General features: G+C 37.8%; 1 protein-coding gene across 2 annotated transcripts in view; it reads right to left on the bottom strand.

Moving 5' to 3' along the window:
• Positions 1-15,013, bottom strand: part of MPHOSPH8 (M-phase phosphoprotein 8) — a 66,352-nt gene that overhangs the window by 31,313 nt on the left and 20,026 nt on the right. For both annotated transcript variants that reach the window (XM_037799952.1, XM_037799951.1), the window contains exon 2: positions 6,285-6,440. In XM_037799952.1, coding sequence (XP_037655880.1) covers positions 6,285-6,440 — 156 coding nt within the window. The remainder of the gene's footprint in view (positions 1-6,284; positions 6,441-15,013) is intronic.

The following is a 15,013-nucleotide window of genomic DNA, read 5'->3' on the forward strand; positions in this document are numbered from 1 at the left end:
ACATACAACAGGAGATCTGAAGAGGCAGAAGAAAACACTCATGAACTGGACAACAAGACACCTGAAATCCTACTCACAAAAGAAGAGACATGGAAAAATACGAGCAACGTCTCAGGGAATTTAATGAAAACGTGAAGCGCATAAATGTACATGTCATGGGTGTCCCAGAAGGAGAAGAGAAGGGAAAAGGGGCAGAAGCAATAATAGAGAAAATGATCAATGAAATTTCCCCATCTCTTATGGAAGACAAAATTACAAATCCAAGAAGTGCAGGGTACCCCAAACAGAATAGATCTGAATAGACCTACATCAAGACACTTAACAATCAGGTTATCAAATATCAAAGACAGAGAGAAGCCTGAAAGCAGCAAAAGAATAGCAATCCATCACATACAAAAGAAGCCTGATAAGACTATGTGTGCATTTTTCAGTAGAAACCACGGAAGCAAGAAGGAAGTGGTGATGTATTTCAGATACTGAAAGAGAAAAACCACCAATCAAGAATCCTATACCTAGACTGGTGGTTTGATGTGCCAAGCCCTCTATCATGGGACTTGCTCCTATGAAGATAGTTACTGCAAAGAAGAGGCTAAACTTGCATATAATTGAACCTAAGAGTCTCTCCCTGTGTACCTCTTTGTTGCTCAGATGTGTACCCCCCCCCCCTCAATAAGCCACCTCTGCAGGTGAAATCACTGCCCTCCCTTCTATGTGAGACCCGACTCCCAGGGGTGTAAATCTCCCTGGCAATGCAGGATATAACTCCTGGGGATGAATCTGGACCTGGCATTGTGGAATTGAGACTATCTTCTTGACAAAAGGGGGATGCAAAATGAAACGAAATAAAGCTTCAGTGGCTGAGAGACTTCAAATGGAGTCGAGAGGTCACTCTGGTGGACATTCCTATGCACTATATAGATAACACCTCTTAGGTTTTAATGTATTGGAATAGTTAGAAGTAAATACCTGAAATTATCAAACTCCAACCCAGTAGTCTGGACTCCTGAAGATTATTGTATAACAATGTAGATTATAAACGGTGACAGTGTGATTGTGAAAACTTTGTGGATCACACTCCCTTTATCCAGTGTATGGATGGATGAGTAGAAAAATGGGGACAAAAACTAAATGAAAAATAGGGTGGGATGGGTGGGATGATTTGGGTGTTATTTTTTACTTTTGTTTTTTATTCTTTTTCTGATTCTTTCTGATGTAAGGAAAATGTTCAAAAATAGATTGGGGTGATGAATGTATAACTATGTGATGGTACACCATGGATGACTGTATGGTATGTGAATATATCTCAATGGTTGATTGTACACCATGGATGACTGTATGGTATGTGAATATATCTCAATAAAACTGAATTTAATAAAAAAAAAAAAAGAATCCTATATACGGCAAAACTGCCCTTCAAATAGGAGGGAGAGTTTAAAATATTCTATGACAAACAGACAATGAGAGAGTTTGTGAACAAGATACCTGTGCTACAGGAAACACTAAAGGGAGCACTACAGACAGACACGAAAAGACAGGAGTGAGAGGTCTGGAACACAATTTTGGGTGAGGGTAGCACAGCAAAGTAAGTACACTAAGCAAAGATGACTGTATGGTTGAAAGAGGAAGGTTAGGAGCATGTGGAACATCAGAAGGAAAGAGAAAAGACTGGGATGGTGTAACTCAGTGAAACCTACAGTGCTCAATAATTGTGATAAAATGTACAAATATGTTTTTATATAAGGGAGAACAAATGAATGTCAACCTTGCAAGGTGTTAAAAATGGGGTGGTATTGGGGGAAAAATACAATCAATGCAAACTAGAAACTACAGATAACAGAAACATTGTATTATGCTTCTTTTAATGTAACAAAGGCAATATACCAATAAGAGGGGGACATAAGGGAGGGGTATGGGACTCTTGGCATTGGTGATGTTGTCTGACTCTTTTATTCTAGTTTAATTTAATTCCATCTTTCCTTTTCTTGCTTTTTAGCTGTCATTTTTTAATTTTTCTTTTTCTTTTTTTCTCTGTACCTTGACTCTTCCTCCTCCTTTGTGGAAGAAATGGATATGTCCTTATATAGATAGTGATGACAGTGGTGAATGCATAAATACTTGACTATACAGGGAACCACTGATTGTTTACTTAGGAAGGAATGTATGGTGGGTGAACAAAACCGTCTTAAAAAAAAAAAATGGGTTGATTAGGAAACCTAGAGGGCACTATACTGAGTGAAAAATAAGTCAGACACATAAGGATGAATATTGTATGGTCTCACTGATATGAACTAATTATAATATGTAAATTCACAGACATGAAATATAAGTTAACAGGATACAGAACAAGGCTAAAGAATGGGGTGTGGTTGCTTATTATGAGCAGAACGTTTAGCTATGCTGAATTTAAGTGTTTGGAAATGGACAGAGGTGATGGTAGCACATTACTGTGAGAATAACTAACAGTGCTGAATGGTGTGTGAATGTGGTGGAAAGGGGAAGCTTCGAGTCATGTATGTCACCACAAGGAAAGCTGGAGGTTAAAAGACGGGAACGTATAAAATAGTGAATCTTGTGGTGGACAAGGTCTGTGATTAACTTACAAATATTAGAAATCTCTTCCATGAACCAGAACAAATTGGTAACACTATAACTAGAAGTCAACAACAGACAGGTATATAGGGAAAAAATATACCTATTGCAAACTATGTACTACAGTTAGTAGTACTTTAATATTGTTTCATCAACAGTAACAAATGTACTATACCAATACTTTGAGTCAATAATAGAGGGGGGGTGGTTAGGGGTATGGGAGGTTTCAAGTTTTCTTTTTTGTCTTTAATTCTTTTCTGGAATAATGAAAATGTTCTAAAAATTGAGAAAAAAAATTAATTGTGGTGATGGATGCACAGCTCGATGATGGTACCATGGACAACTGATTGTGCACTTTGGATCTTTGGATGATTGTATGGTATATGAACAATCTCAATAAAATAAAATTTAAAAATATAATAAAATTAGGTGTATGGTTGCCATAAATGGAGAAGTAGTACATGCCAAAATTAGTGTAACCATTAAAAAAAAAATGCCAACAAAACAAACAATAACAAAAAAACTCCTGTAAATAAAAGGGAACGGGAGACAGTGGACGGAAAATACGAGAATGGTAAATATTGAAAATGATTGGCTTTATTGTCTCTCTCATTTGATGGTGTTTAGGTAACCATTTGTTGTTACTACTTTATAGCAAAAGCTTTAACAACAAAACAAAAAATGTTTCAAAAAAGCTGTCCTTAAAGGGGGGAAAAAAAAAGCTATCTTAAAATTTAAAATAAAGCCAAAACTATTTCTCAGCTGAATACACAGGGTTTTCATACTTTTTAACACCATATTCATTTGTTGGATGAAATGTTTATTAATAAAAACATGTCTTAAACAAAAGGCAGTGTTTATGTCATTTTTCTCTTTGAAGCAATGAAAACTGTCTAAAATTAAAAGTGATGATTACTGCATAACTAAGTGAGGATACCATAAGACACTGACTATATATTTCGGATGGAATATATGGTATGTGAATGCATCTCAATAAAATCTGTAGATTAAAATAAATAAATAAACAGAAAGATACAAGAGCTAGAGAAGAGGCAGAGAGACAGGTATACCTATTCAAGCTGGTAGGGAAGCAGAATGATGCATCCATTCTGGAGGGTAGTGTGGCGAATCCACAGGAGGCCAAACATAGGGTCAATATATGATCATGCAATCCCATTACTGGGAAAACACTTGGAAGAACTGAAAGCAGGGACATCAATAGACAATGGCACACTAATGTTTATAGCGGCATTATTTATGATTGTCAATGGATGGAGGTGGCCGAAGGGTCCACTGATTGAAGAGTGGAAGGGCAAATTGTGGTGTATATATATGATGCAAATTTGCATGGCTACAGAAAGGAATGAAGTTGCGAGGCATGTAACGAGGTGAATGAACTATGAAGACATTATGTTGAGTGAAATAAGCCAGAAACAAAAGGACAAATAATGTATGGTCTCACTAAAATTAACTACAATGTGCAAACTCTGAGAACTGAATTTGAGTACACAGGTTTTCGGGATAGAAAATAGGCAGATATTGGGCAATTGATGATTAAGGAGTACAGAATGTATAAATAAGGCTCATTGTAAAGGTTCCTAGATTGTAAGCTCTTAGAACAGTCACATCTATTCCTGAGCTTAACTGTTATTCCTAAATTCTGAGATGCTGCGTTCCTTGTGTACAACCTGACAGTTCCCTGGAACATTGGGTACCTGTGTGTTACCTAAGCCTCAGAGTTAGAGTTGTGCAGCTGTGAATGTCAGCATTACTCCAAACAGCAACTGTTAAAGAAGCTGAAAAAGAGATCAGACTTCAATAAGCAATATGAATGAAGCTGATCTGGTTGGAATTAAGGTAAATCAGAATACAGGGTAAAGGATGATATTGTCTGTATTTCAAAACTTCAACTTCTGTGTGAGACCAAAGGAAGAGATGTTTATTTTGTCCAAAATTTAATTTTTTTCGCACACTAACTTAACCTGTCTGGTCAGTTTATGTAAACAACCTAATTACATGGAGCCTAGAATACGGAATGAGAGCTTGTTATTCTGTATAGCTTAATGTAATACCCCTGAGCATTTCGGGAAGAAAATAAAAAAAAAATACTTGCAAAGTCCCTTGAGGTACTGGAGAAAGAATATGGACCTATGAAACTCCCCCACCTGGAAAATTCCTAATATTCTCTCAAGCATTAGGGACTCCCATTTTAATAAGCCAAGCCCTTGAACTTGAGGCTTTCCCTTATGAAACTTACCTCTGTAATGGCAAAGCTAAGCCTATTTATAATTATGCGTAAGAGTCACCCCCATAGAACCTCTTGCTGCTCAGATGTGTCCCCTCTTTCTCTAAGCCAAGATCTGCAAATAAACTCAATACCCACCCCCTACATGGGCAATGGATTCCAGGGGTGTAAATGTCTGGCATTGTGGGACTGACAATGCCTTCTTGACCAAGAGGGGCAAAAGAAATGAAACAAAATAAAGGTTCACTGGCTAAGAGACTTCAAATGTAGCAGAGAGGTCATTCTGGAGGTTACCCTTATGCAAGCTTCAGACAGATACTGCTAATTGCCATGGTATGCCAAGCCCCCCGAAACAGTATTCCTGAAAACCCTCAAGAATACCCAGTTCTCTAAGGCTCTATAAATATCTAAGGCTCTATAAAAGTTTTACTTAAGCTTATTTTTTCAGAAACCCAAAACCTCCAGATTGTTCCTATGCCAAATAAGCCCTGAAAACCAGAGGTACAAGTCTCTCCAAGAACAAAACCAGTCGCATTCCCCTACCACACAATGTCGACACCCCTCTTCAGCATCCCTGAAGATTGAGAGAATAATCAAACGAGATGGAGGAGTTGTAACTGAGACGTTAGGATTTAACTAATGATTATGACTACTGAATCATCATATAGATATTTCTTTTTAGTTTCTAGTGTATTGGAACAGCCAGAAGGAAAAACCTGAAATTGTTGAATTGTAGCGCATAGTATAATTTGGAATTTGCTCTATAACTACCTGTTACACTGTATTTTGAAATTTATCACTTTTATGCATGTATGTTATATTTCAAAATAAAAAATGTTTAAAAAAAAGGCAACATTGTTAGTGGTTGAAACTCATGTAGGGAGAGAGAGGATCAATGTTTAGTCCATAAAATATAGACTTCTATACTTTCTCTAATGAAAAAGAACACAGAAAACTCAAAAGGCAAAAGCAAGTAAGAGTTGGTTCTATCTAAAAATAGAAGTTACAAATGTAAAATTTCCATGGAAAAGTTAAGGGAAAATTCTTACAAGATTTATAAATAAAGCCAACTCAGTTATTCATTAAATAAGAGAATCAAGGGTAAAACAATACATAAATCCATGGAAGAAAATTTCTAAACCAAATTTGTGCATTAGTTTTAACATTACCCCCTTCCAGTCCACTATCAAATCTTTTCCCAAACATTTGATAGCAGTTTGACTTACAGTACCTCCGATCTCTTTATGTTTGCCTACCATCAGGAAGAGCTACTATAAAACAATGAAATGATTAAAAATTGAAGTAGCAAAGGAAGAGAAAAACAAAGGACCTGGATAATCCACCTTTGAACAATCCGAACTAGATAAAAGTTTAGAACTTTATAATGTGTTATAAGAATTGTTTTACTTTACTAGAAAAATCAGACATAAGAATATTAGACAAAACATACCTGAATATCCTTCTTGACTGGTTTAGCTTTGATATCTGCAACTTTCTTCCTAAATTCAAGCAGAACTTCTTTACAGTCCTCAAGGTGAACCTCAGGCTCCCAGGTGTCATCATCTGATGTATATCCTTTCCATCGAACTTTGTAAAGGACTTTACCCTGTTGTATAAATTAAAAAAGGCAAAATAAAGGATATTTCTGACTTGATTAAAAATTTCCAAAAACATACCATGGCTGAAAACATAAGAAAAAGCATGAAAACTGCTTCTGAATGGAAAATAATATACATATTGCTTTTTCACATATATCAAGTTATTTTTTGTTTAAATATCTTTCAAAAGCATTAATTTTAGTGAATGAAGAACATACCATTATATAAATAAAAAATATAACAACCTTCCCTTCACAGACCTTTGGCTGTTTAGGTTGTTTCTGGTTTTTTGTTTTCATAAATAAAACTATATACGCTGTGCAACTCTGATTACGGTGCTACAATAAATTCTTAAAAAAAGAGATCATTATCGGTCAAAGATTACAGCCATTTACAAGATTCTTCAAACACACCAACAAAATGCCTTCTGCAAAAGATAATGCAATTTACATTCCCACCAGATACAAGAGCCCATCTCTATACGGGGGGGGGGGGGGGTCACTAAACTACAGTGGGGCCTGCCCCGTTCTTGACACATACTGTGAGTTAAGAATGGTTTTACAGTTTTAAATGGTTGAAAACAAATCAAAAGAAGAATTACATTTATACCAACTTCTTTGCAATGTGTTACACTCTCCACAAACCTCTGCATTTATTAGCTCATTGAATCTTTTCAACGTCCCAGTAAAGCAGGTACTATTACTCATTTACTTGCTTTATAAAATATGAGTTTAAGGCAGAGCCTTAAGCTCTTACCTTTTAAAGATAACCCAAAAACATTAACATTATTCAATAATAACTAAGAGTTCTACATCAAGACAGCTTTATGGTTCAGCTACACAAATCAGTGGGGGACAGTGATTATATCAGTTGTGAATGTAGGTGTAGCCTTTTAAACAAAATAGTGTACAAAAAGAAAATTACCATTATATACCATTTTATAAGAGTTCATATGAAGTTGTGGTTAAAACTGAGAAACTAAAAGGTGAGACAGCATGGTTGCTAAAAAACCCTACAAGAATGGAGGGGTAGGGAAGTTCCAGGACCAATGCAATGCTTGGCTCCGGGCTCCGTGCTCAGCCCCGTAGGGGTTCACACTCCGGCTCCCCAGCACCAACATTCCTTGCAGTGCCGTCAATCCACACGGTGGTGCTGAGAGCCAGAGGCCTGTGGTTTAGAGGCAGGGAGTCAGAGATCCGTTGTTTTTTGTTTTGTTTTGAGATTTAAAAACAAACATTCTCGGAGACAAGATGTCATATTAGGAGAGAGAGAGCAAAGCACTCCTCTGTGAAAAGCACTAGCTGACAGAAAGTGCTCCAGAATAGCAGTTCCAGGGTTCCCTGGCTGGGCAGGAACTTCTTCAGCCAGAGTGACTGTGCACTTGGAGAAACCAAGAGACTGCATTCGGAATCACATGTGTTTGATTTAGAAGCCGCCGGGCTGCATCGCGGAGCAGAGAAACCAAAAAACTGTGTTCGGAAGCAGCCCAGGAGCTGGCAGTGGAAGCCGCAGTCAATCGTGGTGCGGACTGCCTTCCACACCCCGAGCACCCGCCTCAGTATCTGGCGTGGGTGACAGCCCTTTGCAAACCCGCAGCTAAGAGTCCCAGAGCCAGGGATGAGCCGCAGCAGCAGGCAGACGATTGAGGAAGTGGGTAATTTCCATGCCCTGTGCAGCCATTTTTGCAGTGGACTGGGAGACACCCCTTTGCAGCGCCGCGGCCAAGAGCTTCCTAAGGGAATTCGGTATTCAGCTGGCTTTTGACGGCACACATGCCTCCTCCGTGGAAGCCCACGGAGTACACAACCTAGAGGCAGAGCTGCCACACTGAAGTGCCAGCAGACTTACACAAATTCCAGGGAGTTGTGGCCCACGGCACAAAGAGACTGTAGGATATCTGAGCTGAAGGGTTAGGTACTTCTGCAGTCCCAGGGTATTCCAGCCGCAGCCCAGGAACAGCTGGGAGTACTGGGTCTTAAAGACTTCTTCCCTGCCAAACTGCACAGGGCACCCAGGGCACCCCCTCCCCCCACAGGACTGGTGGTCCCCACTGCACACGGAAAATGTGTGCACTGATTGGACCTCCACAAGGTTTTGATCCCCACTCACTGCATACATGAAATTGGGGAGAACTGGCTTGAGGGTAAGAGGTAGCTTGGGGGTGCTATCTGCTGGTAGACCAGGGAAAGTGCACTCAGTAAAGCTGTAGATCTGTCAATTTATAGTTAATTGTTCAAATAAGCCTGCATATCCTAAAAGAACTCTATCAAGATAAGCAAACAGAAAGAGGCCAAAAACAACAAAATTTTAAAGTGTATGGAGAAACCAGAAGATATGGATAACTCAATCGTCCAAATTTAAAAACCAGAGGAGACTCAGAACTTGGACAATTAATCAAAGAAGTAACACAAACACCAATATCATGGCTAAGCATATAAAGGACATCAAGAAGACCCCACAAAGCATAAAGAAGAATTTGCAACAGTAAATAAAAAATTAGAGGATCTTATGGAAATAATTTGAAATGGATCTCAGGGATATGATGGACAACATGAAGTGCACAAATATAAGAATCATTGGTGTTCCAGAAGGGGAAGAAAAAGGTAAAGGTGTAGGAAGAGTATTCAAAGACATTGTTGGGGAAAACTTCCCAACCCTTCTAAACGACATAAATGCGCAAATCATACATGTCTAATGAACTCGAAACAGAATAAATCCAAATAAACCCTCTCCAAGACATATCCTGATCAGATTCTCAACTGCTGAAGAGAAGGAGCAAGTTCTGAAAGCAGCAAAAGAGAAGCAACTCACCACATACAAGGGAAACAACATAAGACTAAGTAGTGACTACTCAATGGCCACCAGGGAGGTGAGAATGCAGTAGTATGACATATTTAAAATTCTGAAAGAGAAAAATTGCCAAACAAGGATTCTTTATCCAGCAAAGCTCTCCTTCAAATTTGAGGGAGAGCTTAAAATCTTCACAGACAAACAAATGCTGAGAGAATCTGCTAACAAGAGACCTCCTCTACAAGAAATACTAAAGGGAGCCCTATCAGCAGAGAAAAAAAGAAAGGAGAGAGAAGTCTGGAGAAGGGCATAGAACTAAAGAGTTTTTGTAAGCGTACGTTAAAAAGAAAAAGAAGGGAAAAATATATCTGACAAATAAAAACCAAAGGATATGATGGCTGTTTCAAGAACTTCCTTCACAATAACACTGAATGTGAATAAACTCCGCAATTAAAAGATATAGATTGGCAGAATGGATTTAAAAATATGAACCATCAATATGTTGCCTACAAGAGACTCATCTTAGGCCCAGAGACCCAAAGAAATAGAAACTGAAAGGATGGGAAAAAAAATATTCCATGCAAACTACAGCCAAAAGAAAGCTGGAGTAGCAAATATTAACCTCAGATAAAATAGATTTTAATTGTAAGGATGTCATAAGAGACAAAGAAGGTCACTATATAGTAATAAAAGGGACAACTCAACAGGAAGAAATAATCATAAATGTCTATGCACCCAATCAAGGTTTCTCAAAATACATGAGACAAACACTGGCAAAACTGAAGGAAGCAATAGATGTTTCCAAAATAATTGTGGGAGAGTGCAATACATCACTCTCTCCTATCGATAGACCAACCAGAGGCCAATAAGGAAACTGAAAACCTAAACAATGTCATAAATGAATGTGACTTAACAGTTAACAGACATATATAGAGCATTACACCCAAATCACCAGGATATACATTCTTCTCTAGTGCTCATGGAACTTTATAATAGACCATATGCTGGGCCATAAAAAAGCCTCAATAAATTTAAAAAGATTGAAATTATTCAAAGCACATTCTCTGACCACAGTGGAATACAACTAGAAGTCAATAACCATCAAAGATTTCGAATATTCACAAATATCTGGAGACTAAACAACACACTCCTAAACAACCAGTGGGTTAAAGAAGGAATAGTAAGAGAAATGCTAAATATCTAGAAACAAATGAAAATGAGAACACAACATATCAAAACTTATGGGATATAGCGAAGGCAGTACTGAGGGGGAAATTTATAGCTTTAAATACATACATTAATAAGGAAGAAACAGCTAAAATCAAAGAACTAATGGCACAACTGAAGAAGCTGCAAAATGAACAGCAAACTAATCCTAAACCAAGTAGAAGAAAAGAAATAACAAGGATTAAAGCAGAAATAAATGACAGAGACTAAAAAAACAACAGAGATAATAAATAAAACCAAAAGTTGGTTCTTTGAGAAGATCAACAAGATTGACAAGCCATTAGCTAGAATCACAAAATCAAAAAGAGAGAAGCCCCAAATAAACAAAAATAATAAATGAGAGAGGGCACATTACTGCGGATTCCGAAGAAATTTAAGAGTATACCAGGAACAACTGTATGCCAACAAAATAGACAATGTAGAGGAAATGGACAATTTCTTGGAAACACATGAACAACCTAGACTGATTAGAGAGGAAACAGAATAGAAATAGAAGCAAAGAGCTTCGATCAGTCATCAAAAAGCTTCCCACAAATAAATGCCCAGGGCCAAAAGGCTTCACAGGGGAATTCTACCAAACTTTCTGAAAACAACTGACACCAATGTTACTTAAACTGTTTCAAAAAACTAAAGAAAATGGAACACTATCTAACTAATTTTATGAAGCTAACATCACTCTAATACCAAAACAAGGTGAAGATGCTACAAGAAAGGAAAACTACAGGCCAATCTGTTTCAAAAAACTAAAGAAAATGGAACACTATCTAACTAATTTTATGAAGCTAACATCACTCTAACACCAAAACAAGGTGCAGATGCTACAAGAAAGGAAAACTACAGGCCAATCTTCCACATGAATATAGATGCAAAAATTCTCAACAAAATACTTGCAAATCAAATCCAAAGACACATTAAAAAATCATACACCATGATCAACAGGGGTCATTCCAGGCATGCAGGGATGGTTCAACATAAGAAAATCAATCAACATAATACAACACATTAACAAATCAAAAGGAAAAAAAATCAAATGATCATCTCAATAGAAGCTGAAAAAGCATTTGGCAAAATCCAGCATCCTTTTCTGATAAAAACACTTCAAAAGGTAGGAATTGAAGGAAACCCTCAATATGATTAAGGGCATATATGAAAAACCCACAGTCAGCATACTACTCAATGCGGAGAGACTGAAAGCCTTCCCTCTAAGATCAGGAATGAGACAAGGATTCCCACAGTCACCACTGTTATTCAACATTGTGCTAGAAGTGCTAGCCAGAGCAATCTGGCAAGACAAAGAAATAAAAGGCATACAAATTGGAAAGGAAGAAGTAAAACTGTCATTATGTGCAGATGATATGATCTTGTATTTGGAAAACCCTGAGAAATCGACAACACATCTGCTTGAGGTAATAAATTTAGCAAAGTAGCAGGATACAAGATTAATGCACCTAAGTCAGTAATGGTCCTATACACTAGAAATGACCTAACTAAAGAGACACCCATGAAAAAGATTCCACTCTCAACAGCAACTAAAAAAATCAAGTACCTAGGAATAAACTTAACCAAGGATATAAAAGACCTATACATAGAAAGCTATACAACTTTACTAAAATAAACACAAGGGGACCTAAGAAGATGGAAAAATATTCCATTGTCATGGATAGGAAGGCTAAATGTCATTAAGACGTCAATTCTACCTAAACTCACTTACAGATTCAATGCAATTCCAATCAAAATTCCAACAACCTTCTTTGAAGACTTGGAAAAGCTAGTGATCAAATTTATTTGGAAAGGAAAGATGCCTTGATTTGCTAAAAAAAAATTCTAAAAAAGAAAAACGAAGCAGGAGGACTTACACTTCCTGACTTTGAAGCTTACCATAAATAGTCACAGCAGTCAGAACAGCATGCTACTGGCACAAAGACAGACATATTGATCAATGGAATTGAATGAGAATTTGGAAGTAGACCCCCCAGATCTACGGTCGACTGATCTTGGTAAGGTCTCCAAACCCAATAAACTGGGCAGAACAGTCTCCAACAAATGGAGCTGGGAGAACTGGATAATCACATCCAAAAGAATGAAAGAAGACCCCTACCTCGCACCCTACACAAAAATTAACTCAAAGTGAATCAAAGACCTCAATTATGAGACAATACCATAAAACTCCTAGAAGATAATGTAGGGAAACATCAAGACCTTGTATTAGGAGGTCGCTTCTTAGACCTTACACTGAAAGCACAAAAAAACAAAGAAAACATAGACAAATGGGAACTCATCAAAATTAAGCTTCTGTACCTCAAAGGAATTTGACAAAAAGAAGAAAAGGCGGCCAACTCAATGGGAAAAAATATTTGGAAACCATGTATCTGATAAGAGTGATATCTTGCATATATAAAAAAAATCATACCACTTAATGACAGTAGTACAAGCAACCCACTTATAAAATAGGCAAAAGATAAGAAAAGACATGTCTCTGAAGAGGAAATACAAATGGCTAAAAAAACAGATTTAAAAATGTTCATCTTCGTTAGATATTAGAGAGATGCAAACTAAAACCACAATGAGATATCAATTCATATCAATTAGAATGGCTGCCATTATACAAACAGGAAACTGCAAATGCTGGAGAGGATGTGGAGAAATCGGAGCTCTTATTCATTGCTGGTGGGACTGTATAATGATACAGCAGCTCTGGAAGACATTCTGGCAGTTCCTGAGAAAACTAGATATAGAGTTACCCTTTAATCCAGCAATTTCACTTCTCGGTATATACCCAGAAGATCTGAAAGCAGTGACATGAACAGATATTTGCACACCGATGTTCACAGCAGCATTATTCACAATTGCCAAGAGATGGAAACAATCCAAATGTCCTTCAACAGATGAGTGGATAAACAAAATGTGGTATATATACATGAAGGAATACTATGTGGCAGTAAGAATGAACAAGGTCATGAAACATATGACAACATGGATGAACCTTGAAGACATAATGCTGAGTGAAATAAGCCAGACACTAAAGGAGAGACTCTGTATGTTACAAATATGTTTTCCAATATCATCTGCAAATAATGACAGTTTTACTTCTTCCCGCAGAACTGATGGGAAGGAAAGGCAGAATAGAAGAGATTAAAGATACATCAGAGGTATATAACAGCAGATTTGAACAAGCAGAAGAAAAATCAGTATAGACAAGACCACACGTGACTGATTTTGATGGGCTCTTGTACTTAAGTATTGTTACTGAGATGATTTAAGTTTCTGTATATTATGATGGGATGAATGTATTTTGTATATGCAAAGATAATGGTTTTCTGGGGTCCAGGGGGTGGAATATACCAGCTTGGATATATTATGTCCCCCAGAAAAAGCCATGATTTTTTAATCCAGTCTTGTGGGGCAGAGGTATTAGTGCTGATTAGGTTGGAACCTTTGGATTAGGTTGTTTCCATGGAGATGTGACCCACCCAACTGTAGGTGATAACTCTGATTAGACAATTTCCATGGAGGTTTGGCCCAGCCCATTCAGCATGGGCCTTGATTAGTTTACTAGAGCCCCATATAAGAACTCAGATAGAAGGAGCTTGTTGCTTAGAGAGACATTTTGAAGACGGCCACTGAAAACAGACTTTTGCTCTGGAGAAGATAAGAGAGGACAAACGCCCCAAGAGCAACATTTTGAAGAGCCCACAGGAACAGAGAGGAGCTAGATCACAACCCGGGATCAACAGAGCCAGCACATGCGTTCTTAGCTTACAGAGATTTTCCTGGATGCCACTGGCCTTCCTTCGATGAAGGTACCCTATTGCTGATGCCTTACCTTGGACACTTAATGGCCTTAAGACTGTAACTGTGTAACCAAATAAACCCCCTTTATAAAAGCCAATCCATTTCTGGTATTTTGCATTCTGGCAGCATTAGCAAACCAGAACAATCAGCAAACTTGAACACAGGACATCCAAAATCATACAACAGAAAAAGAGATCGAGAAAAGAAAGGAAAAAGTTAAGCTGGATCTCAGGGAATTGAATGCCAGAACAAAGTGCACAAAAATATGCATTATGGGTATCCCAGAAGGAGAAAACAGGAAGAAAGAATATTTGAGGAAATAATCGTCAAAAATTTCCCAAGACTTAAGAAAGGACATAAATACACATGCCCAAGAAGTGCAATGCATTTCAAACAGAATAAACCCTAATAGACCTACACCAAGACACATACTAATCAGAATGTCAAATCCCAAAGACGGAGAGAGAATTCTGAAAAGTAGCAAGAGAAAAGCAATTTGTCACACACAAGGGATCCTCAATAAGACTAAGTGTTGATTCCTTATCAGAAACCATGGAGGCAAGAAGGCAGAGGTATGATATATTTAAGGTAACAAAAGAGAAAAACTGCCAGACAGAAATTATGTGGCAAAACTGTCCTTCAAAAATGAGGGAGATGTGACACGGCTGCATACAATGTTGTGCCACTGCTTCACCCACTCTAACCCCCACCGTCCCACATTTCACAGAGCACCAGGCCCCCAGGGGGAGGGAGGGAGGATGACAGGGAGTGC

This window comes from Choloepus didactylus, chromosome 12, assembly GCF_015220235.1.
Source record: "Choloepus didactylus isolate mChoDid1 chromosome 12, mChoDid1.pri, whole genome shotgun sequence".
Classification (NCBI taxonomy): domain Eukaryota; kingdom Metazoa; phylum Chordata; class Mammalia; order Pilosa; family Megalonychidae; genus Choloepus; species Choloepus didactylus.